Source organism: Pungitius pungitius, chromosome 8 (genome assembly GCF_949316345.1).
Source record: "Pungitius pungitius chromosome 8, fPunPun2.1, whole genome shotgun sequence".
Classification (NCBI taxonomy): Eukaryota; Metazoa; Chordata; class Actinopteri; order Perciformes; family Gasterosteidae; genus Pungitius; species Pungitius pungitius.
The window spans coordinates 2,492,862-2,515,679 of NC_084907.1; the positions used below are offsets into that span (position 1 = coordinate 2,492,862).

The 22,818-nt window shown below is 46.7% G+C and overlaps 4 protein-coding genes across 4 annotated transcripts in view; 1 reads left to right on the forward strand and 3 right to left on the reverse strand.

Annotated features, from left to right (window-relative positions):
- Nucleotides 1-1,299, reverse strand: part of draxina (dorsal inhibitory axon guidance protein a) — a 9,056-nt gene extending 7,757 nt beyond the window's left edge. The window contains exon 1 of the mRNA XM_037447964.2: nucleotides 846-1,299. The gene's annotated coding sequence lies outside the window, so the exon portion shown is untranslated. The remainder of the gene's footprint in view (nucleotides 1-845) is intronic.
- Nucleotides 1,300-3,359: 2,060 nt separating this feature from the next.
- pank4 (pantothenate kinase 4 (inactive)) lies at nucleotides 3,360-10,374 on the reverse strand. The gene is made up of 19 exons (XM_037447955.2): nucleotides 10,222-10,374; nucleotides 9,689-9,771; nucleotides 9,330-9,538; nucleotides 8,717-8,900; nucleotides 8,468-8,560; nucleotides 8,227-8,380; nucleotides 7,916-8,100; nucleotides 7,728-7,809; nucleotides 7,262-7,362; nucleotides 6,627-6,782; nucleotides 6,207-6,319; nucleotides 5,890-5,977; nucleotides 5,646-5,797; nucleotides 5,428-5,483; nucleotides 5,296-5,345; nucleotides 5,091-5,195; nucleotides 4,825-4,925; nucleotides 4,641-4,709; nucleotides 3,360-4,535 (listed from the first exon to the last, which is right to left on the reverse strand). The coding sequence occupies exons 1-19, from the start codon at nucleotides 10,343-10,345 to the stop codon at nucleotides 4,268-4,270; spliced, it is 2,373 nt and encodes a 790-aa protein (XP_037303852.2). The 5' UTR covers nucleotides 10,346-10,374; the 3' UTR covers nucleotides 3,360-4,267.
- A 1,309-nt stretch (nucleotides 10,375-11,683) lies between these two features.
- On the reverse strand, nucleotides 11,684-12,605 carry LOC119194002 (transcription factor HES-5-like). Its single transcript, XM_037447980.2, has 2 exons — nucleotides 12,468-12,605; nucleotides 11,684-12,354 (listed from the first exon to the last, which is right to left on the reverse strand). Exons 1-2 carry the CDS (start codon nucleotides 12,588-12,590, stop codon nucleotides 11,929-11,931), a joined length of 549 nt encoding a protein of 182 aa, XP_037303877.2. The 5' UTR covers nucleotides 12,591-12,605; the 3' UTR covers nucleotides 11,684-11,928.
- A 3,161-nt stretch (nucleotides 12,606-15,766) lies between these two features.
- Nucleotides 15,767-16,991, forward strand: LOC119194000 (transcription factor HES-5-like). The gene is made up of 2 exons (XM_037447977.2): nucleotides 15,767-15,889; nucleotides 16,003-16,991. Exons 1-2 carry the CDS (start codon nucleotides 15,767-15,769, stop codon nucleotides 16,426-16,428), a joined length of 549 nt encoding a protein of 182 aa, XP_037303874.2. The 3' UTR covers nucleotides 16,429-16,991.
- Nucleotides 16,992-22,818: the final 5,827 nt, after the last annotated feature.

Consider the following 22,818-nt stretch of genomic DNA (forward strand, 5'->3'; position numbering starts at 1 on the left):
CTGCCATCAAACAGACACGTTGTTCTGGAAAATCACACAACTCATTTCCACTTGAGCATCAAACGATGTCCTCGGGTCCCCGTCTCTCCTTCATATGATTCAGTTATTAGCGAGCGTGGGCTTTTGTTTGGGCCCCCGGGTCGACTCACTGGGGGGGGGGGGGTCCCTGCTCACTCTGATGATCCCTCTCATGCTTCCCTGCTGATTGACCTGCTGCTAATTATCTCCCCCTCCTGGATGAGTCCACAGACATCGCTCCTAAGCAACCGCGTTGCAATTTTAATTTCACAGTGTCACGCTGAGACTCCCAACTTTAATCTCCCTGCCTCCCTTTGCCCCCCCCCCCCCGCGCACCCGCACGCGCACGCACACGCGCACCCTGTCAAGGAGGCATAATGGCTGCAATCATTTCTGGTTTTTCCTCACCATTCGCTGAGAGGAATTCCTCGGCAACGTTGACTTGATTTAAAAGCCTGACAGCGGCAATGAAACAGCAAAAGTTAATGTGATCACCGGGTTTTCCGCCATCAAATCGCGAATTTGTGTTTTAAAACGTAAGAACACATATTTTGAGTGAAACCGGGGGAGAAAACATTTGCATTAATTTAGTTTTTTTGACTTAAATGAAATTATTAAGATGCGACATTGGTGCGTTTTACGCGCGGGTGGAAATCCTAAAAAACCTCGCGGTTCAGCGCGTTTTACTTGTAGTAAAACCTGTTTATGTGAAGCTGCAGGACCACATAAAATAATCTAACATGACCCCAACGATCACTACTTCACGCCCCCCCACCAGGAGCATCGAACCACGGCGGGTCCGCGTTCTGCAAAGACCCGGAACTTACCCCGGGATCAGCGCGGATGGGAAGAAGTCCTCCTCAGCCGTCTGCTTGTTCGTTTCTTCGATTGTTTGTTGTTGTTGTTCTCTCTCGTTGTTGTTGTTGTTGTTGTTGTTTACAGCTCGCACAGCGGCTCAGTCCTTCGGCTGCAGCAGGCTGACGGATCCGCTCTCCGTGCACCACCGCGATGTGCCGAGCATCCGGACCTCCTGCCTCTTATGAGGAGGAGGAGGAGGAGGAGAGGCACCACCTGCTCCGAGTGTGCGCGCTGCCGACTGCGCGTTCGCGTGAGAGGTTGCAGGGGCTTGTCCCAGCGAGCAGCAGTTGTCTTGGTGCATTGTTAGTGGCACCTGAGCGTTGGAGTGAGAGGACGAGATGAAGGAAGGAGGAAGGAAGGAATCAGGAGTCATTCTTCTTCTCTGCAGCCCTTAGTTTTTAAATAAAGGACTAAACATGAAACCAAAGATTCAGTCTCAGACCTTTGTTCATTCGCACACCTCAAGAGATATCAAATCAGAACAAGGGGCCTGCATTACCCACAATGCAACTTGCGGTCCAACCAGGAACACAAACCTTATTTCAGTGACCAGAAAGCTCACTGAAATAACGGTGTGTGCGTGTTCTTTGTGTGAATTCCGTCCTTCATCCGCAGCATCGGCCGAAAGGCCCGATCGGGCCCACGCCCCTGTGAAGTGAAGCGTCCCACCTGCGTTTGGAATGGCGGCCCGCTCTGCGTCTTGGTCTCGCAGAGTCGGCCTGTTGCGCATGAACCACTCGAGGGACCTTGCTTGACATTCAGGACGTTTTCGTTTTCTTGTGTCTTCTTGTCCCCGACCCGAAGCAAAAACAAAAAAAGGAGAAATGAAAGCATGTTAGCGTGTTATTGAGCCCAATGAAACCAGCTCTGGCCTCATTTGGTGGGACCACAAAACAATGGTGACGTACGGGTGTGACACGGGGGGGCCCCTCTGCAGCAGGAAGATATGAAGCCTCATGCACTTCTGCACTGTGGGATTATTTGACTCTGTTACACACATATAATACATGTTTTTATAGTATATTCACAGTGAACAAACACACACACACACACACACACACACACGGATCTCCACGCATCGCTTCGCGCTTCGCAGTCTGTGACGGGAAAGTTTGAGCAAAGATCTCAGAAGCTCCTTTAAAGTTCAAGTTGGCACTTGAAAGGATCCCTGTAGCGGCCTGTATAGACGTCCCCCCAACCCCACGTGCCCCCCCCCCCCCCTCCCCCTGGGAGTCAGTGTCACATGCTGGAATCAAAGTGCGTTCCCTCAGCATTGCTCCCCTGCAGGGAAGCCCAGGTTCTCTCTATCTGCGGGTGGATGACGGGGGGGGGGGGATCAGTCAGCCCCACCCAGGCAGATAACAATGGGCCGACTGCACGTCACGACAACCCCCGGATCCGTCGCATCAGCCCAGCGGGCCCCCTGCTGAGGACGAGCGCGAAAAACCTGCGAGAAGACGAAGACGAAGAGATTAAAGAGAGAAGCTGCGACTCTCCTCGGTGCACCATCTATTTTTACCTGAATGTTAAGACATCAGGTAAAAATCAACTGAAAGGGTTGGGAGACACTGTTTTTAAAATGTCCCCAGAGGACATCGACTATGCTAGAAGACGCACGTTGTTATTTAAACCCTCATGAAAGAATCTCTGTCTTAATCTCTCGCCACAGAACCCAGTGTTTTACCATCTCTGCTCCGTTATTCATCTTCCAAAGTTTTTAAACCTCAAACCGAAACCAATACTTGACTTTTGATTCAGTCATGTCTCACGGAGGCCTCCAGAGAAGCATCACACGTCGACTTCTTCGTAAAATGTGGACGACGCTCACACAACATTAGGAAGCAGGTAGGAATGACCCAGCAGACCCGAGGAACTCACTGTGCTTACTACACGTGTCAGAGAAGCAGGGACACGACAAAGTGCCGCATTGTGCGTCCCGGGGGTCACGTGACCCATCAAATTGATGTTATTGTTCCTCCGGTGGCACAAAGGGTTCAGCCACTGTGCGTTGAATTCAAAGCTTGAGAAATAACAGCACGTCTTTTCAAACGCTTGTTTACTGTAACTACAGTAATTAGTGTTATGCAAACAGTCGCAGTCAATGCTGCACTGTGTTCTTCTCAGGGCGTTAAGAGACCCCAAAGGTCTGCAGCGCCGACACTTCTGGTCCAAAGTTGGGAGGCACAGCGATGGCGACAGGCTGCCTGGTGTGTGTGTGTGTGTGTGTGTGTGTGTGTGCAGTGCAGAGTGATGAGCCAGAGGAGAAGCAGAAGGACCCCCTGCCAGGCCTCCTCATGCATTTTCAGCCCTCATCTCCACAGCAGGCATCAACCGGCGCGTACCAGGGGGCTGCCGGGGGCACGTTGGGCTTCAAACTTCAGAGTTTTTTTTTTTTTAAGTGTAATATATATAGGGCAACCCCCCCCCCCCCACTAATACATGCAGTGAGAAATGAAGACACACGCACATAAAACTAAATCAAGAAGTTTTCACAGTTTAATTAAAATCGATTGTCAGGAGAATAATACACACGTGCTCTGTGTGCATAAGTGATCAGTTCATTTTATAAATGTGTGTATTATATACACACACACACACACACACACCTATCACATAATGTATGTACATATGCCAAATACAATATTACAATCTGATGTCAAGCAACTTTCTTTTAAATGACATCCCGCCTGATGTTTGGCGCCAAAACATTCAGCAACTTCTCACGTTTTGTTTATTACAAATAGCTGCTGCTTCATTATTGCTTCCAAGCAGATGCCTTTTTTCTTGGTGGACGGATCTCAGCGCGTACTTGTACACGCCAGATTCGTGCAGTCTTAAACCTGAAATGTGCAGCGTTCATTTGCTCACGAAGCACCGTGGCAAAGACTTGAGGAACCATGATTTTAAAAAAAGACCACTATGTGACAGTGGAACACTGCCACCTGGTGGAGGACCTCCACCCACTGACTTAGTGACAAAGCTCTGCTTCTCCTACGGGACACAAGGGATTCATTTATCAATCTCAATTCAATCAGAAAATAAGCAGGAGACTTCTGTGGATGTTTGTGTGCTTTTTTTTTTTTTCCTCCCCCCCAATCGACTCGAGTGAAAAGAGTCTCACATCCAACGGGTCCACGCGCCGCTGCACGCCGACAACGGATGAAAAATGAGTGTTTCTCATCCGTTTCCCGCTCGCTGATGATGATGATGATGATGATGATGTCATCCGTCCCAACAGTCAGCAAACGACTGCGGCGAGCTAAGTGACATCGAACCAGCGAGAAAAGCAACTGAAAATCCACGCCGTTTTTAAAATCATACACCCCCCGCACCCCCCGCCGGCGATCACCCTTCAAACAACGCGACCCCGAGCCCCGTCTGTTCCGTGCGCTCACGAGGGCGTCAGCGCCGCCGGCGAGTCGCCGCCCGCCGCCGGCACCTCGCCGCCCGCCGCCGGCACCTCGTACTTGAAGACCACGCTGAACAGCTTCCCGCCCAGGCGGTCCGCCAGCCACGAGTTCTTGATGACGGCCATCTTGAGGCTCTCGCAGCTGAGCATGGCGTAGTAGTTGGTGTGGATGGCGCGGCCCATCCCCTCGATGATCACCAGGTCCGTCTTCCGCTCGCGCACCACCATCGCCAGCACTTTGTCCAGGCGACTGTGTGGGGGGGGGGGGGGGGGGGGGGAGGGGGCGATGAATTCTAGACACGCCAGGCGGGAATATTGCTCCTTTTAGAAAGGTCTACGTGTAAAATAAACCAACCTCAGATCCAGGCAGGGAGAGCTGGAACCACTTTGGACCAACGTCAACCTGTCGTCCCTCAGAGCAGCCCTGAGCAGGAAGCACAGCACCGGCCTCTTTATCAAAGGCTTCTCGGGTGGGACATGATGATGACGATGATGATGACGATGAGGATACAAAGCCGATAGGACGCGTGAACACTCACTGAATCACTGGATCCATGGCGGCGATGCTTTCGGCCAGTATCTGCAGCTCACCGTTCGTTACGTCGTTCAGAGCCGGACTGGAGTTGCTGGCCAAAACGACCTGAGGACACAGAGGAGTTGGATCAGCAGGACAATAGAAGCGTGGAGAGCAGACACGTTTGCTGTAAGATGGTCACCATGCCGCAACGCTGTTTTCCTCATTTCAATTGGGAATCCGTAAGCATCTCTTTTTTTTTTTTTTTTGAAAGGATGTCTAGTTTCTTACCTCCGTTCCTCGAGAGAGAAGCTCTCGGACAAAAGGCATCACACCTAGAATGATGTCTACTCCGCTATTATCTACGAAAAACAAGGCACACTTATGAGGCGGACCCTGCAAGAGAAAAAAAACAAAACAGGAGGGGTCGTATTCAAGCACTCGTCATCAAGAGCACGCGACGCAGAAAGGCCTCTGAGAGGAGACAGAACCTCACCTTTAGCCTCTCAAACCACTGGTCGTAGGAATCCACAAGCCACGGCCGCTCTGGGGGAGAGAAAGAAAAGAGTCACTCAAAAGAAATCCCACCAGCCAAAGAATCCAAGAGCAAAGGGAAATACTTTGGTACCTTCCAACTGTCGCTTGGCCTGCTCAAACCCGAACTCCGGGTCAGACTCGAGTACGCTGCACAACGGCAAAACAAACGCTTGGATTACAGCGTGAAACGAATAATAAAACCGGCGGTTAATCTCACGAAAGACTTTCCAGGTCGGCCGATAAAATGTTTGAAATGATAAATGAAGGGAAACACCGGGACGAAACACGACGCGATGTAGCGGCGCTCACTCTGACACGGCCTTGGCCCCCCAGTCGAAGACGTTCCCGGCCAGGACCCCCCGGACCAGGGCGAACTGCCTCTCCTCCCAGCTCAGCGCCTCCAGGGCCTGCACCGCCTTCTGGTAGTACTTGAGCGCCGCGTCGTTCTCCCTCTGTTTGATCTGCAGCGCGGAGGAGAGACGGGACGGAGATGAGCGGCAAGACACAGAGGACGACAACCAAGGGGGGCGGGAAAAAGGAGCCGGGCCCGGACCTTCGAGTAGGGATCGGGGAAGTTGAACTCGTTCAAACAGTGTTCCCTCGTGTCCAACAGGCTTCTGACGGTGAGGGATCCGTAGGCGCTGTGGCGAGAAGAGGAGAAACCGTCACGGCGCCATTGGACTTTTACTGGAACCGGCGCGGCTAACGGGACTTCCCATGTTCATTAACATCAGCAGGCGCAAAGGCCCGAAAACCAATACCTGCAGTGAATAAAAGAGGCTCGGCCTACTGGAAGCAACCCGCGTGGGGGGGGGGGAGGGGGTCAACCCGATTAGCCCCGCATGCAAATGAATGAAAAGCAGTCCTCACAAAGGCTGGTGGCGGAGGGTCTGAAGCTTGTGGCGGTATTTCTGCCGGAACTTCTCCGCTCGCTCCGCCGCCTCGGGAATGTCGGGCTGACTCGCCAAAGCTCGCTTGACCACCTACTCCGGAAAAATACAAATAAGAACAGAACCAGTCAGACATGTTGGTGACAAGAAAACATACACATATACATACACACATACACAGGTGAAACTCAAAAAATTAGAATATGACTATATGATATGAATATATATTATATATATATATATATATATATATATAATATATAGCCATAATCATCAAAATGATATATACACATATATGACTCGTATAAATATACAGATGACTCGTTTAAAGCCACCTCATTGACTTCTATTTATCTATTTTTTTAACTACAGATCAGAGCCCCCCCCCCCCCCGTCCTACCCCGTCGAGGGCCTCCTCGAAGCAGAACAGCCAGTATTCGCGGGCGAGCGCGTCCTCCGTCAGGTCCACGGTGTCGGGGATGTAGGACGAGGCGTCCTGCAGCAGAGGCAGGTTCACCAGCTTCCTCTCCAGGCGGTCCATCTCCAACATGTCGAACTGCGCAGCGGGGGGGAAGGAGCAGAGGCCGCGCGGTCTGACTCGCTGATGAACGCACACAATCGGGACGCACGGCGCTACAGTTCCTTTTAACGGCAAAACTTAGAGTGAAGTCAAAGGCAAGTTAAGAAAAACCACGAAGCGCCATATGTCTCATGACTTAGATACGTTGAGCAGTTATCAGACCAGAGCACGCCAGCGATGCAGACAGATACTTACTGGGAACTGAAGGAGAGGGTGAAGTAGACAGAGGAGGGTGTGGACAGGAAATGAAAAAAAAAAAAAAAAAAGGATTAATAAATGATCATGTCGATAGAAGATATCAAATTAAAAGAAATGCAATGAATGCATGATTTGATGATTTCTGGAAGAAAAAGGGGGTTGGGAAGGGGGGGGGAAACCAATGACCCGGCAGCAGAGTGAAAACGTGAGGTTCGCGTGCTGGTTCTGATCCCGCTGTGCTTCCTCTGCGGACTCACCGTCCCACTGCGAGCTCGCTGCATGGGGTTCATGTCCGGAGAGACGCTCATCAGGCCCGAGCTGCCCGCGTAATTCTCCCCCCAGCTGTACTGGTTCGGATCTACAGGGACACGGCCACAGGAATCATTTGAACCAAAGAGATTCCTAGCATTGTTTACGCTTTGGGTCTTTTCATATGCACTTTGGTCTCCTAGGTTTCTCTTATCACAATCAATCGAGTTATTAATTAACTATTAAGTAAATGTGTTCATGTAAATGACAACCTAGTGGTTCAGTTGAGGGATTTTATTCTCCCTTGTGCATGAGTTTTAGGTCAGGCCCTTGCCTGACGTTTGTGAAAACCACAGTGATCACCAAAGTTGTTTCTAATCAAAGACAAACTGAAAATACCTCACATATAGCCTAGTATCTATCAACATATGAACTCTGACGACACTAAATCGAGGACAAAATGTTTTCCCTTACTGTCCTCCTCGGCCCCTTTAAGGAATGCTCCAATGGCTCCGAGATATCCTTCGTGTCTTAGGAACAAGGCCTGAACTTCACCCTACAGACCAAAAACAGACGGTTGGGACACAACTCGGCCGTGGGTGAATTGAATTGAGCTGCGCCCAGGGGACGAGACTCGTTCAGCCCGTTTCGATGGGCCTTGCCTTGGTAAAGAAGTTGATGCTGTAGGTGATTGTGTGCATCGTGACGGGGTGTCCTCTGATGAAGAAGCCGCCGAAGTACACCCGGGACAGGCTGTGCAGTTTGGCGTAGAGACAGGCCAGCTGCCCGATGTCGTTGCTGATCATATGCAGTAAGCTCTTGGCCATGTCTTCCTTAGAGAACCCTCCTACTCGGGAACAGAGTCACATGCCAAACATCACAAAACCGAGGTGTCCCCTGAACATCTACTCGCTGCAACAAAGACACAAAGGGACTCCTCTTCGGTGGCTGTTTCAATGGACCCATGCGTCACCTTTGTCAGCAGTCGCAGATTTTCCAAAACTGCTCGCGATGAGATCTCCGGTCAAGCCCAAAGACCCGTAAGACCCTCCGTAGATGTCTTTGACGAGCATATCGACGCTCGTGTGCTGCCCTTTTGAGGCCAACTGGAGCAGCTCGTCAAACCTCTGCAGGGAAAAGACAAAAAAAAGTTCTTTACAGGTTGACTTCAAACAGCCTGGCAGGAAAACCGGAGCATTGAGTCATTAGGGTGCCTTTGTTTTGGTGAGCAGCGCGCCGAGGCCCCAGAACGTCCCTCCGCCTATCGAGCTTCCTCCTATTCGCTCAAATTTGTCCTCTGATTCGACCTGTTGGAGACGGAGAGAAGGGGATAAAACCAGAAGGTGTTCAGGCCTCTACGATAAATAAAAAAAAGCCGGCGGATTATCCACACAACTACTGACACTGCACCCTGAAGTGAATCCTTGAATAATCCAACAGGCAGGAGTACTTGTCCTTATTACCTTGACGATGGACACTCCGGAGCCGATGTTGACGAGCAGGTACGGGAAGATGTCGGGCTGAGTCGTCTGGAAGCGGAACTCGGAGTCGGCGTGCTTGGCGTACACGAAGGCCTCGTGCGGTATGTTCCTCAGCACAAAGTTACAGCCCTTGATGAGACAGGTCATCTCGTCCTCTTTGTCCACCCTGCCACAGCCAACGCATGGAGGGGAAAAACGCCGTTAGATTGCATCGTCGTTAGCCAAATGTGTGAAATGTATCCAGAGAGAAGGAGCCTGGCTGGTTTGTCCTCTATCGGGTCAATGATTAAGTATAATGTCAAATCTCGTCAAAGCTGCTTTCATCTATTCGCTCCCCTCCTTGCGGCTACATTTTTTGGACTCTCATTTAACTGGAAAGCTTTACAAACGCGATGCTGAGTCAGCAAACAACGCGCCGGTTACGCTTCACAATGGATACTCTTTGAATGAAGTGGAAAGCGACGGAGCCAGAAGAGAGCAGCATTGTTTATTCCATCTTAATCATCTGGAATACATCCCGAGTCCTGCCTCCTCCCCTCCGTCGTGTTTGAGTCTGCACAACGATTCGGATTCTGCTGAAGGCCTGAACTCTCACCTGAGGCCCAGTTTCCTCTCGATGAGTTCTTTGAACTTGTGCGCCCCTCCACCTGTGGCTTTGATCACTTTGGTGTCCGTGTTGACCAGGTGGTCTCTGACGAAGTCCAAGCACGTCTCGATGTAGGCGTTTTCAAACTTGATGAAGTGCAGCCGCGCAGTGACCTCCTCCTGCATAGATATTTCATACAGCTCGTCGCTGGTGGCCTCCTGGGGCCACAGAGGAGGGGGAAACCCACAGGAGGGATGGTTAGGCATAAGTTACGAGGCATTGTGCTCAGAGACAAATGCACGCCGACACATAAGCCAGCACATCACAGGTGTTAAGAGGAGCTGATGAGACAGAAAAGGGTGTTTCACCTTTGCAGTGTGGTCGAAAGATCGCACTTTGGCCACCTTGTGTTGGACTGTTGAGTAATAGGCGAGCTTAGTGAGAGATCCCCCTGTTGGAATAATAAAACGGATAATGAGAAGCTAAACGAGCGACCATCGGGAATACTAATCTAACTAAACCTCGTGAACCGTGAAACTGTGGCGTGAACTAACGTTAGTTAACCAGAGACGATCAAAACCGTAACACCAGCTAGCTAGCAGATAACACCAGGGCTGCTGCACTTGTCAAAGTTGGTCAGCTATTTGTTTTTTTTCCGCGTAAACATCCGTTTCATGCGCTAAAAAGGTTCTTCCGAAACCACCTTGAAGGCTCACACCACTAACAAACTAAAACGGCCTCGGACTACACACTGATTCCAAGCGGCTAACGTTAGCTTCGTGTTGTTTACTGCCACCGGAAGTCATGCGTTGGCGCAGCATCGGGCTGCGGCGTAGCAGCTCGGGGACGAAAAGGGGCTCAATAAGCAGGCGACGCGTTTGTACTTCCGGGTAAACTTTACCGATGTCTATCGCGAACCGCTTGGCGTTTTCCAAGTTGCGGAATATTTCGTCGGGCGGGAGAGTGATGCTTTTATCCATGGTGTGTCTTCTCGAGCCGCTGTGTAGTTCGCCACATTCCGCCATGGTCGGCGAGGATCTGACGCTACGTGCGTGCGTGCGCGCCGCACGAACGTGCGCGTGCACCCCGAGGCGCGTCAGTCAACAAAAGACGTTTGCTTAAACTCGTTTAAAGCACTTGATTGACATCTGAAAAATAGATTGGAATTGGTTAATAACTCAGAAGAGTTGTTCATGGTGTGTTTTTATCTCTAAATTGTCATGATTTACAACTAACTAGGTGGTTAGTCCAAGGTTGCTTAATATTGCTTAATATATTTTGATGTAACGATGGATGATGAGGTTTTATTTTGTATTGCTCATTGTAATTCTTTGAATTTGTGGCAGCTATAGGCGAGAAAATAAATAAATAACTCGTACATTTTTACTAAATCAACTTTATTATTTAACTTCTCAAAGGAAATTATCATTAGGTAGTAACAACTACGTTAGCCTGCACTTCTCTCAAATAATAGATTTGCTTTATAAATATTCATATTTGATGATACAATTAAGAAGAGAATGAAATGTTGGAACGCGCTGATAAAGTAAGTAAATGTGATACTTGGTGACAATGTGGAATGAGAGGTCTTCACTTCTACAACAGTGCACGTACTCCCGTGTTTGAGGTGCACATACAGCAAGTAATCACTAGGGAGTACTGCTCATCCATAATAGATATATGAGATTCTGCAGTATACCATTGACTGGTGTGCACAGCACAATAAAACCCAATAAATAACAGAAATCAGACAATGTTGATAATGACCAAATAAAACAATGCTCAATATTCAGTTGATGTTTTTTTATTCAAAGATCTTGAATGAGTCACATCATGGAGGCACTAGTGGTGATGATGCATCACAGTGGAAACGTGTGGGTAAAGGCACTGTACTCAGTAGATTACCAGTAAACAGCTTCAGTATTTGTTACAAAAACACAGTGAACTCTCTTACACTGAGAGAGAAATAATTCAAAGATAATCATTTTCACATTAAAAACAACAAAAATGTTGGTAACATGACAGAAATATTTAAAACCCAAGATGGGTCAATTATCTTTTACAGAGTAAAAAGTTAATCGAGGACATAAAAAACAAGAAAGGGCTACAAAAGAGTAGCTATGCAAATGTCCTCAGAGAATGATTCTTAATATAAAACTCAGACTTATAGGACTTAAAAGCAGTTGTGATCATTCTGGGCAATACTGGCTAAACACTTATTGTATTCATGAATAAATACAAAACAATTTAATATTCATAGAATACTAATCTCAATATTTTCACAGAAACAAGATTGAATAAAAATATTTCCAAAAAAATGTGAAATATCAATAGAGTATTCCCTTGAAGTAATTTTGAATTAATGGAAGGCATTCCCATGGGGAACGATGAGCTTCACTTCACAGAGTAACAGCTGGAATAAGTGACTAAATCTTTGACATACAAAGTAGTAGCGAACCTGCAAATATCACAGACCATCAGAATGTGACCTTTACGAAAGGTGAACAGTAACATGTGCAACAACTCTTCCTAGGAGGAGGTTTAAAGTACGACAGCACAGATGTTCCTCTCACTTCAGAGCTCAGCCTTTGAACAAGTCCTCAGGAGTCTACCACGGCCTCCAGGGGGCGCTGCTCACTGGACTCTTGTCTTTGCTGATGCTGGTCTGGACTGAGGAGCTCAGAGGAGAGAAGTCAGCGTCTCTCAGGTTCTTCTCACAGGAAGACTGCAGCTTGTTGAAGTGGTTCAGCAGTCTTCTCTGGGACTGTGTCTTCACCTGCTCCTCACACAGGAAGTGGGTCACCTCTTGGACACATCTGGAGTAGCCCTGTCCAACAGCTGCTGAGTCCACAGCTTGATGATTCTGCTGCTGCAGTCGTCTCAGGACACAAACGGTCATCTCCAGGATGTCTGCTTTCTCCAGCTTGGAGTCTGGCTGCTGTTTGAGGAACTCTGGATCCAGGAGAGACTTGAGCTGCTCAATGCTGCTGTTGATTCTCTCTCTGCGTAACTTCTCCACCAGAGGCTTCCTGAGCTGCAGAAAGAAGAACCAGGTCATTAGTCAACTTGTTGTGGAGGCCAGAGTCAGCATGAAGAAAGACCACGTCTCGATGACAACACGTAAAGCTTGTTGGATCTTGAGTTTACCTTGTGGGTCAGAGGCAGGTGCTCCTGAGAACTGGTCCTTGCTGCAGTGATTGTAGGAGCCATGTGTGGATCTCTGTGCTGTAGAGGTCTCTGTAGAGAGGATCTGATCTCTGCTGGCTTCATCCCTCCTATTTATACTCACACATCTCCATATCAATGTGTGGGTCTCGGTCTACTCTGAGGTTCCCACAGTCCCGACCAATCAGAGAGCTGGGTGAGACAATGAGGGAGGCAGCACACTTACTGCTCTTAATGCCCGGGGGACAATGGTTAGGTCTCAGGGGACCAGGTGGAGGACTGGGGGGGTGATGGAGGGAGCCTCTCAGAGCTCTGTGTGAATCTGGGAAAGTGGTGACCCTGCAGAGAGAGCAGATCTGCTGCCTGATGCTGAGATCAATGACTCGCACTGAGCACACGCTCATCAACCCATTGGAGATCGACTGGAAGGATTTCTTTAAAAAAAAACACCCTAATGTGGCATCTTGGGCTATTAATTCAAGTATTACGTTGAATCTGAGTTAGTGGAATTTAGTTGATTAATTTGTCATTTAGAAATTCACATGTAAGACTCAGTGCTTTTTATAGATGGACATGGACACGCTATTAGGAATACAATATTATATATGTATGAACATATGTTAAATGAGTGAAGAAAAACCTTCTTCACTCATTACTGACTTTGAGACAACAGTGTTTTAAAGTTTCCTGAAATGCCAAATTTAAATAACGTATGCACCACAATGTGTATGTTTGAAAGACTTTGTTTGTTATCCAAACAAAACAGCCCAAAATTTCTCAAAGCTGAAATTTGCATTAAAATGCGTCTGCCCTTCCAACTCAAACAGGTAACACAACTTATTTCACGCTAACACAACAGTCTTGGAGACAATGATTGATGTGTTTAGTTGATATATTGTGATCTCACAGTGACGTCAAGCTCAGCTGACATTGTTCCAGATGTTCCTTCTCTCTCTTTCCAGTGAATGAAGACGTCACGTGGAGGCCTTCCGCTGACAAAAGGCCACAATTTAGCGCCAAAAAAACATTTGGAGGGAAACTATGACAGTGGCACAGTTTTAAAGTCCTAAAAGTTAAGCGGATTCTGGCTTGAAATAAGATTACGGTCAATTGATTTGATGATTTATGTTCCATGTTTTCCTAAAACATGTTGGAATTAATACAAAGGAAGACGTACGTTCAAAGATGAAGCAGCTCTTTATAAACATTTTGTTAAGGGCGACTTCGACCCGGCAGTTTTGCCTCCATCCATAAAAAAGAAAAGAAAAAATGAATAAAGATCTTCTTAGATGAGGGTGAAATAATTTGGCTAAAGTTATGAAGTTGGGACCAGAGAAAGGGAGAGTGAAGGAATGTGAACGAAATACTGGAGGGAGAAAAAAAGGATGAATAGGAGAGAAAAAGTGTGCCTGGTCGGGTGCTTTTGGGGGGGGGGGGGGGGGACCCTAGGGGGGGGATGCTAATCACACTGAACTGTGACTCTGCTCTCACGACGTTCCCACACTCAGCTCCCGCTTCACAATGGACATGCGCCTTGTTAAATGCTAATTCACTCCCCCACAAGTGGCTCCGAGCCCCCCCCCCCCCACCCCCCGAGGGGGACGCGTATCGTCCAGGAGACGAGAGCAGGACAAATAAACACAAATATTTAGACCGGGAGTCAGTGGATGTAATGTCACAGGCGGTCGAATAGACGTATTTAGCTGCAGTTTTCATAATTACAGAGACCTTTAAACTCCATGTTCTTTTTACAGACACTTTCAGTAAAAGGTTTGAGACACATCGTGAGTTATGAGCAGATAAAATTACATTTTGAAGTTTTAATTAATGAACAGAATTGATCAACAATTATAACGATTTCTGGACTGCTTTTTATATGATTATCACCAATTCAATGCAAAAATCGTTTTTCTGTTTTTTCTGTGCACAAGCTCAATTGAAAGTTAAAGTTTGAGACAAATATTTACCGTGGTACAAATGAAATCTGTTCGTGTTTGAAGGCTAAATAAGAAGAACTCTTCTACATCCTTAAGATTGATGCTGTGTGTTTTTGATGTGTGGTAATGCAGAACCAGAACATTTTAAATATGTCGGTTAAATAAGTCAACAAACAACGACGTGTTTTCAGAATGTAAAATCCAGTAGTGAAGAAGAAGACGCCTTCGAGCGGCTCTGTGACTGAGCTCTCGCTGCTTTCCCACACTCGCTCCATTCTCCCCCGCCCGACAACAACAACAGAAGCGTGTCTGGTTGCACATCACATTAATTATGGAGTCAGTTTGCACATTCTGTCCCGGTGCCTCCGAAGGGAAATTCCTGTCGTCGCGACTCGTCATTACCAGGCTTTTGTAAAAATGTCTGCCAGGAATGCAGACGTGCTAAGAATTAACCACCATTCACGAGCCGCCTTCTCTCCCCCCCCCCCTCCTTTGCATTCAAATTGCTCCTCTGCATTCCAGACCGTGCATGTTGACGGGAGGGATGGAAGGGCGTCTGCCCCAGTCGAGGTGATGCTTACGCTGCAAAAGGACTGTACACTTAATGTATGTGTATTAGTATTAGTGTGTCTTCCATGGCCTGCAACACAAACAAATGTAACACACAAACAGGACGTCTTCATCCAGCTGTTGAGAAGAAGATTTACGTCTGAAGAGTTTACAAAAGCTGGAAGTTTAGCTCGACTACCCCCTTATTGTTTTTTATTCATGACTTTGTTTATTAATGACTTTGTTTACTCTCAGTGATTGCGACTTGTTTTTTCATTCGAGAACATTTTTCCCCGTCTTTGAGAGTTTGGGAAAAATAAATCTCCCTTATAGTTACAATTATTAGTCCCAAGCAGTTAAAAGATTGAAAAAGCCACACGGTAGGAATGTTTTTGAACATATTATCATTGAATGTAGTATGTTAAGCTTCATAATTTAGCTTAAAACAGAAATTAATGTAAGATTAAATAATTTCATCATCTCTCCAATGGGTTGATGAGCGTGTGCTCAGTGCGAGTCATTGATCTCAGCATCAGGCAGCAGATCTGCTCTCTCTGCAGGGTCACCACTTTCCCAGATTCACACAGAGCTCTGAGAGGCTCCCTCCATCACCCCCCCCAGTCCTCCACCTGGTCCCCTGAGACCTAACCATTGTCCCCCGGGCATTAAGAGCAGTAAGTGTGCTGCCTCCCTCATTGTCTCACCCAGCTCTCTGATTGGTCGGGACTGTGGGAACCTCTGAGTAGACCGAGACCCACACATTGATATGGAGATGTGTGAGTATAAATAGGAGGGATGAAGCCAGCAGAGATCAGATCCTCTCTACAGAGACCTCTACAGCACAGAGATCCACACATGGCTCCTACAATCACTGCAGCAAGGACCAGTTCTCAAGAGCACCTGCCTCTGACCCACAAGGTAAACTCAAGAGCCAACAAGCTTTACGTGTTGTCATCGAGACGTGGTCTTTCTTCATGCTGACTCTGGCCTCCACAACAAGTTGACTAATGACCTGGTTCTTCTTTCTGCAGCTCAGGAAGCCTCTGGTGGAGAAGTTACGCAGAGAGAGAATCAACAGCAGCATTGAGCAGCTCAAGTCTCTCCTGGATCCAGAGTTCCTCAAACAGCAGCCAGACTCCAAGCTGGAGAAAGCAGACATCCTGGAGATGACCGTTTGTGTCCTGAGACGACTGCAGCAGCAGAATCATCAAGCTGTGGACTCAGCAGCTGTTGGACAGGGCTACTCCAGATGTGTCCAAGAGGTGACCCACTTCCTGTGTGAGGAGCAGGTGAAGACACAGTCCCAGAGAAGACTGCTGAACCACTTCAACAAGCTGCAGTCTTCCTGTGAGAAGAACCTGAGAGACGCTGACTTCTCTCCTCTGAGCTCCTCAGTCCAGACCAGCATCAGCAAAGACAAGAGTCCAGTGAGCAGCGCCCCCTGGAGGCCGTGGTAGACTCCTGAGGACTTGTTCAAAGGCTGAGCTCTGAAGTGAGAGGAACATCTGTGCTGTCGTACTTTAAACCTCCTCCTAGGAAGAGTTGTTGCACATGTTACTGTTCACCTTTCGTAAAGGTCACATTCTGATGGTCTGTGATATTTGCAGGTTCGCTACTACTTTGTATGTCAAAGATTTAGTCACTTATTCCAGCTGTTACTCTGTGAAGTGAAGCTCATCGTTCCCCATGGGAATGCCTCATTGTTGACACTGAAAGCGATGTACGTACTTTTTGCCTCATTTAGGAGACACTCTTAATCATGTTGAACATGTCTGAGATTTACATGTGATGTTCACATATTCTGTTTATTGAAATGTCATATCTGATGTGTCTTTAAACATATGTCTGCCTTTCTCGCGGACGCACCTTGCATTTTTGTTAAGACAAATGTGTCGCTTTATGACTCTGTGAGTGACGGCGCTCATACCTTCAACGAAGGGCTTTTTGTTTGGAAGATGTAAGAACGTGAATGTATCTCTTTAAACCAAGTGATGCGCAATAAAACAATCACTAAAACAATGCAAAAAAAAAAACCTCTGTTGGCTCCGTTCTTTCACAAAAGTTTACAGAACATAAAAGCTCCAGACTTTAATCTGCTGCATATTGTGGGTCAGAAGATATTAAGGAGATTCTTTATGGAAGGCTGACAAATGTCTTTGAGTTACAAACTCACAGCTGCTCACCTGCTCCGCTATTCAAAGGTATGTCTTGGTTACACATCTGGAAAACAAAGGCGTGATCGACAAAGAGCCAGAAAAAGTTCCTTCAGCAGTGAGCAAGTCAACACCATATGTCCTTAAACACGTCTCTTTACTGAGAGACAAGTCCGTCTCCTTGAGTTGATGAACGCATAGTGAATGCAGAGGCCAGAATACATCATCATCATCACTTAACACCTTATGAAGCTTCTTTGTCCTTTCTGTAAGCAAACGGATTAATTAGGTTTATCCCTTTGCTCAAGTTTTCCTTTTAATGTTTTGAGGTAAAAATGGCAAATCAGTATAGAGACATCTGTCGGTCAAAGCTCCAAACCACAGAATCATGCAGAAAGGGGCTTTTTAATATGACTGGAATGTAATGTGATGTTAACATTGCAGCTGGTGAATGTGGAGCTCATCCTAAATACCTCCGATGTGGTCACGTAAATTCAGTAATAATCATTATTCATTGATTCTAATTTGTGTTCATAATAAAACCCTGTAAAGTAAATACAGCCGTTGAATAAATGTATCTGAGAGAAAAGTGCAATATTTGCCTGTTGAAGATTATAAGGGGATATACTTTAGTACTTTGTCAATGTCAATGAAGTAATGCTGCTGCTTTTTTAAAGACATTTTACCCGTGACAACTTGAAACATGATAAACAAACATCCCCAAAAAGGTCTGTACCAATAAAGTTCTGACTAAAAACTGATTTAAATGAGGTGACACAGAAATACTTTGATTTCTTACATATTTATTTTCTTGACGTCTGCAAAAGCAACAAAACCAATTTCAATCCACTTTGGATGAATACAAATAAAACAGGTGGGTCAAACCAAGAATAAGCATACATGGCATACACAAAAAAAACAATAACAGGTCCCCTTTCAGAAGAAAGGATGGTGTTTAAGGATAAGCTTCATTTGACCTTGAAACAAGGCAGTAAGGCACTGTAAGCGATATAAGCCTCTACAGTATGTTCACAGGAGGAACGGGATCATAGTACTGCAGGTAATCAATATACATTTACAAGAATAAATTACATCCTTTAAAAGCATCTTGGTCCTAACTTTAAACAAAAACTACAGCCGCAGGAATCATAAATCCCACAAATAGCAGCACGACCATAAAAAGTCAACTATGGACTCTTCTTCCGCATCTTCTTCTTCCCTGAATCCACGTCTTTCTCCATCTTGCTCCGCGTGGAAGCTCCAAATGGAACCGCGGGAGTTCTGCAAAGTCTGAAGTTCACCAAAGCAGCGCGCCGCAACTCTTCACCCGAAGTCCTCCCAGGCGTCTTCTTCAAAAGCACAGCGGCGCCAGGTCCTCCTCTTCGTCGGGAAACAGACGCAGGATGTCCCTCGAGTATTTGGAGTAGCCGCCGTGGGACAGCAGGACCTTCTTCAAGGTGAGCAGGGACTTTGTCTTGTCCAGGATGTCCCCCACGGGGATCCCGTTCTGCAGGTGCTCTCCGATCAGAGCCTTCAGCTTCTCCACGCCGCCGCTGCATTTCCTCTCCAGCATGTGGAGCTTACACCTGAGGGGGGGGTGGGGGGTGGGCGGAGACAGGTGAGGCTCAGTGGAAAGAACAACTCGCGGTTTTGCGCGTTTTAGTGCAAACGACATGCGGAGCTTCTGCTCACCTGAAGAGCTGCTCCTTCACGCTGTCCTGGAGGGCGAGGTCCGCGTAGAGAGCCATGTGGAGCTTGTGGAGCTTCTGTGAGGTGCTGCCGCGGCTTCGGGAGAGGATCCGGAGGAGTGGGGCGAGGGGGGATAAGGTGTCTGTGGACATGGGCCTCCGCGCCCTCCGCTTTTATGCCGTCCGATGCGGGGCTCCATCTGCTCCTGGGGCCAATCAGGGGGCTCCTGGCCTCGGGGACAATGGGGGTGGATTTAATGGCTGTCACGCAGAACAGGTGGGACGCTTTGTCTGTGCGCCACGCATCGGGGAGGTCAGTGGGAAAATGACTCTCCCGCGGTACACACGGGGGAGATGTTATAGGTATTGATTGGATTTGACCCAGCGGGGACTATTTAATAACCTCAATGTAGGGTTGTGAAATGAAAATAAACAATGCATAGAAGAAAGAAAAAAAAAACAGAAAAGAAATGTAATTTCTTATGAAAATAAATATAAAGTTAATTAAGCCCCCAGTACAATCAAACCAAAATAATTTTTTTATTAAAACAAGAAATCCCCCCCCCCCCCCCCCCCTTCCCCCCTCCTTCCCGCCCGAGCAGATGGTCCGTGTGCGCGGCGGCTCGCGGCCTGGGAACCGGCTAGAGGCTCCGTGGGAGCGGACACGCTTCTTTTGTTGCCCGCAGCTGAGCAGCCTGCGGTCGCGAGTGTGGGAAGCCGCGTGCCGCCGGGGCTCCAAGCTCCGGAGAGGGAGGGGGGCGTGTGACCGGGGGCACGTTGGGCCCCGCGCCGGGAGCAAGTGGGGGCTCAGGGGGAGGGGAACAGGGAAACCCGAGCCGCCCCCCCACCCCCTCGATGCAGATGGAGATGAGATAAGCAGTGATTACAGCTTAGTTGTATCAGTGGGCTCACATGTAAGATTAAAAAAATATTAAGGAAAGGTTCAAATGATTCTGTTTAAAACAAACAGTAATCTCACACCATTTAAAACGATCATATTTATTCTCAAGGTTCTTTAAAGATATAAACCTTGAGTAGGAAAGCACCAATTTAAATCCAAACAATTGTGACATAAACTTTTTAGAAGAAAGGGAATACTTAGAAGTGTGTGTGTGTGTGTGTGTGTGTGTGTGTGTGTGTGTGTGTGCGTGTGTGTGTGTGTTGGTTTAATGCTGGTCAACCCAGTCTCCAAAAAAAGCGTGAAATGGCTACGTTGGTCCACCGTGATAAACGTAGTCATGTTACGTTTTCCCCCAAAATAACGTTACTATGTTACGTTTCTTTTGGCCCATTCATTTACATTGCTTTGCAAATAGGTCACGTGACTATCAAGTTTCCCGGTAGCGAAAAGAAAAACATGGCGGACGGTCAGCATAATCTCCGTGAAAAACACAATATTTTAAGAAAGCATCAGCATTTGTATGCATTTCGATGGCATTTCTAGCGAGAAGTATGCGTTATTCTTTCATAATCTTCTATCAGAGACTGTAGAAGACCTTCCGTTTATTCGTTTCTGCGAAGATTTGAGTGTCCCTTTGGCAAAGCGTGGCTACGCAACGCCTTTAACGGCGCATTATTAAAAAAACACTTCCAGTGGGGGCGTTACCGTAAAGAAGCGTTCAGCCTTAAAGCCACTAATCGCCAAACAAAACAAACTCAAAGCACTCGAATCACATTATGACTTTTTAAACATAAATTCCGTTATTTTTATGAGTTTTCAATGAAAGAATGCATCATTTCCGGGGGTAGGCATGCCCGGGACATCCCGAATTATGGGCAATTTTGATTTGTCCAGCTTTTTGACAGCTCCAGTCCCGACTTCCAATCACAGCCTCCTAAATCAATGACGCGCCTAAAACTCTCGGATCGAACATTACGTCTTGTTTACATGGGAAAGGGGGGCGGGGCTTCGCCCTCAGAGCGGAGCGTCATTTCTCGCTCCACACGTCTCCTCTTTTTACTGGCCAGGAAAACGGGCGATCTATCCCACGTGGGTCTGGCTCCATTCCATTGGCTCTGACGAATCCATAGAGAGGCGGGACTTATAATTTGCCCGGCAAACGGAGAGATTTGAGCTGCATTGCTTCCACTGTGCGTGAAGTGGCCGTGAGGCCTCCACTAAAGTCTCTCTCTATTTGTTCTGCTTTACTCAATAAAAGTAAAACCTTTACAGATATACTGTCCACACACTAGGCTAACATAATGGAGACTTCCAGGCTTCGTCCTTTATGTTTTATGGGGATAAAGCCCCTGTAAGTAGTTTTTTCCCAAGCAAATCTGAGTTTCTTCTTTTTTTGTGTGTCCCATACAAATATCAAAATATATATACTGATTTTCACATCCAAACACACTCACTTATGTTCCCTTTTATCATGACAACAAGAAATTTCAAGATATACCTTTTGCTTTCATAAATCATACAGTGTGTAAATGCCCAGCAGTGTACGGTCCGGGGGCCCCTATCGGGCCACTTGTTAGATGGTTCGATTAGTCTATCACTACTATACTTTGATCTGACGACTAATTTGCACATCATGCTCGTACCGGCATGGCTTCGCCCTTCCCAGGCATAGTTCATCATCTTCCGGGGTCCTATAGCCAGTGTTGGGAAAGTTTACTTTCTACATTAACTAGTTCAAAGTTTAGTTTACAAATTTTAAAAAGGAACTAGTTCAGTTCATAATTCAAAATATTTGAACTAAGTTCACGGTTCCAAAAAATGAACTAGTTCAGTTCTTTTTTTCCATACGTTGCTGCGAGCTATTTTTTTTTAAAATTATTGCCACAGCCCAGAACCACAGACAGCAATTATTTTATCAGTTTTAACACTGAAGCTATGCATCAGATTTAATCTTCTTATCCAATTTGAATCCTTATCCAACCAGGGTTTACATTAGCATTGAGGGGACAGCATTTCCCTAATGATTCTTTGATGCTATGTTGCTGTCTATTCACTCCACACTAGCAGCAGTTGCAGAGTTTACCCCTACACTACATTCTCAAACACATGCTGCTTAAATGGTCTTTTTTAAATAAGGAATTATTAAAAGAAAAACAGGACAGTAATCATTAAGGTGCAAATGTTTGCAAAGAAAGGTCAGATTCCTCCCATCCTCACCGACCTTGTCAGTAACTTCATAAACTCTTTAAAATTATTATACGCCGCCTCTTTGCTACACTTATTAATGCGCGTTTATGGTGTGTTTTCTATAGAAATCTGGTACCCCATTGAACGATGTTAAGCTGAACGAACGCGCCGTTCATAGACACCAGAATGAACGAGAACAGTGACGTTCATCGGGCATTAATACAGTACGTTCAGTTCACGTTCGCCCAAAATATCAACAAGTTTATGAACGCGTTCAGGCACAACACTGTCCCAAAAGGGCCGGGATCGCACCTCACCCAGCATGCCTCGGCCTTCACTTTTTTCACTACAGAGTTTTGTTGCACCCTGTGACTCCGGCGTTAGACTCCTTCGACTGAGTTTTAAGATGGGTTGGATGGGTTACTGACTAAAATTTATGCCCCCACCCCCTAACTGCCTCAGGGAAACTTGTAAATATAATAAGTCAAATAAGTCAAACAAGCAAGTTGTATCTGGTTTAACCCTTTTATTCCTGTAGGCGTTTTTTAGGTCTCATGCTGGAAATTGCATTTACACACTAAAACTAGGATAACGCATGTCTGATGATAGTGACAGTGAGTCTGTCGATCAAGATGAGGATGGAGACATAGTAGAGGTTGAAAATCCTCCTTGTTGAACACCCCACAATACATTCTGTGCTCCCTCTGGCATAACATTTCTAATGATATCATGTCCCCCCCTTCAGTATTTTAAGACATTCTTCAGGTTATTGTAGGCCAGTTGAATGTGTATGCCATAAAATTTGACACAAACAAGCCCTTTAAGTTTACATGTTTTGTATGTGGATTTTGTACATACAGTGTTGGTCATTTCATTTCTTTGTTTAATATTTTTGAATTTATGTTTGAATCCATTTGT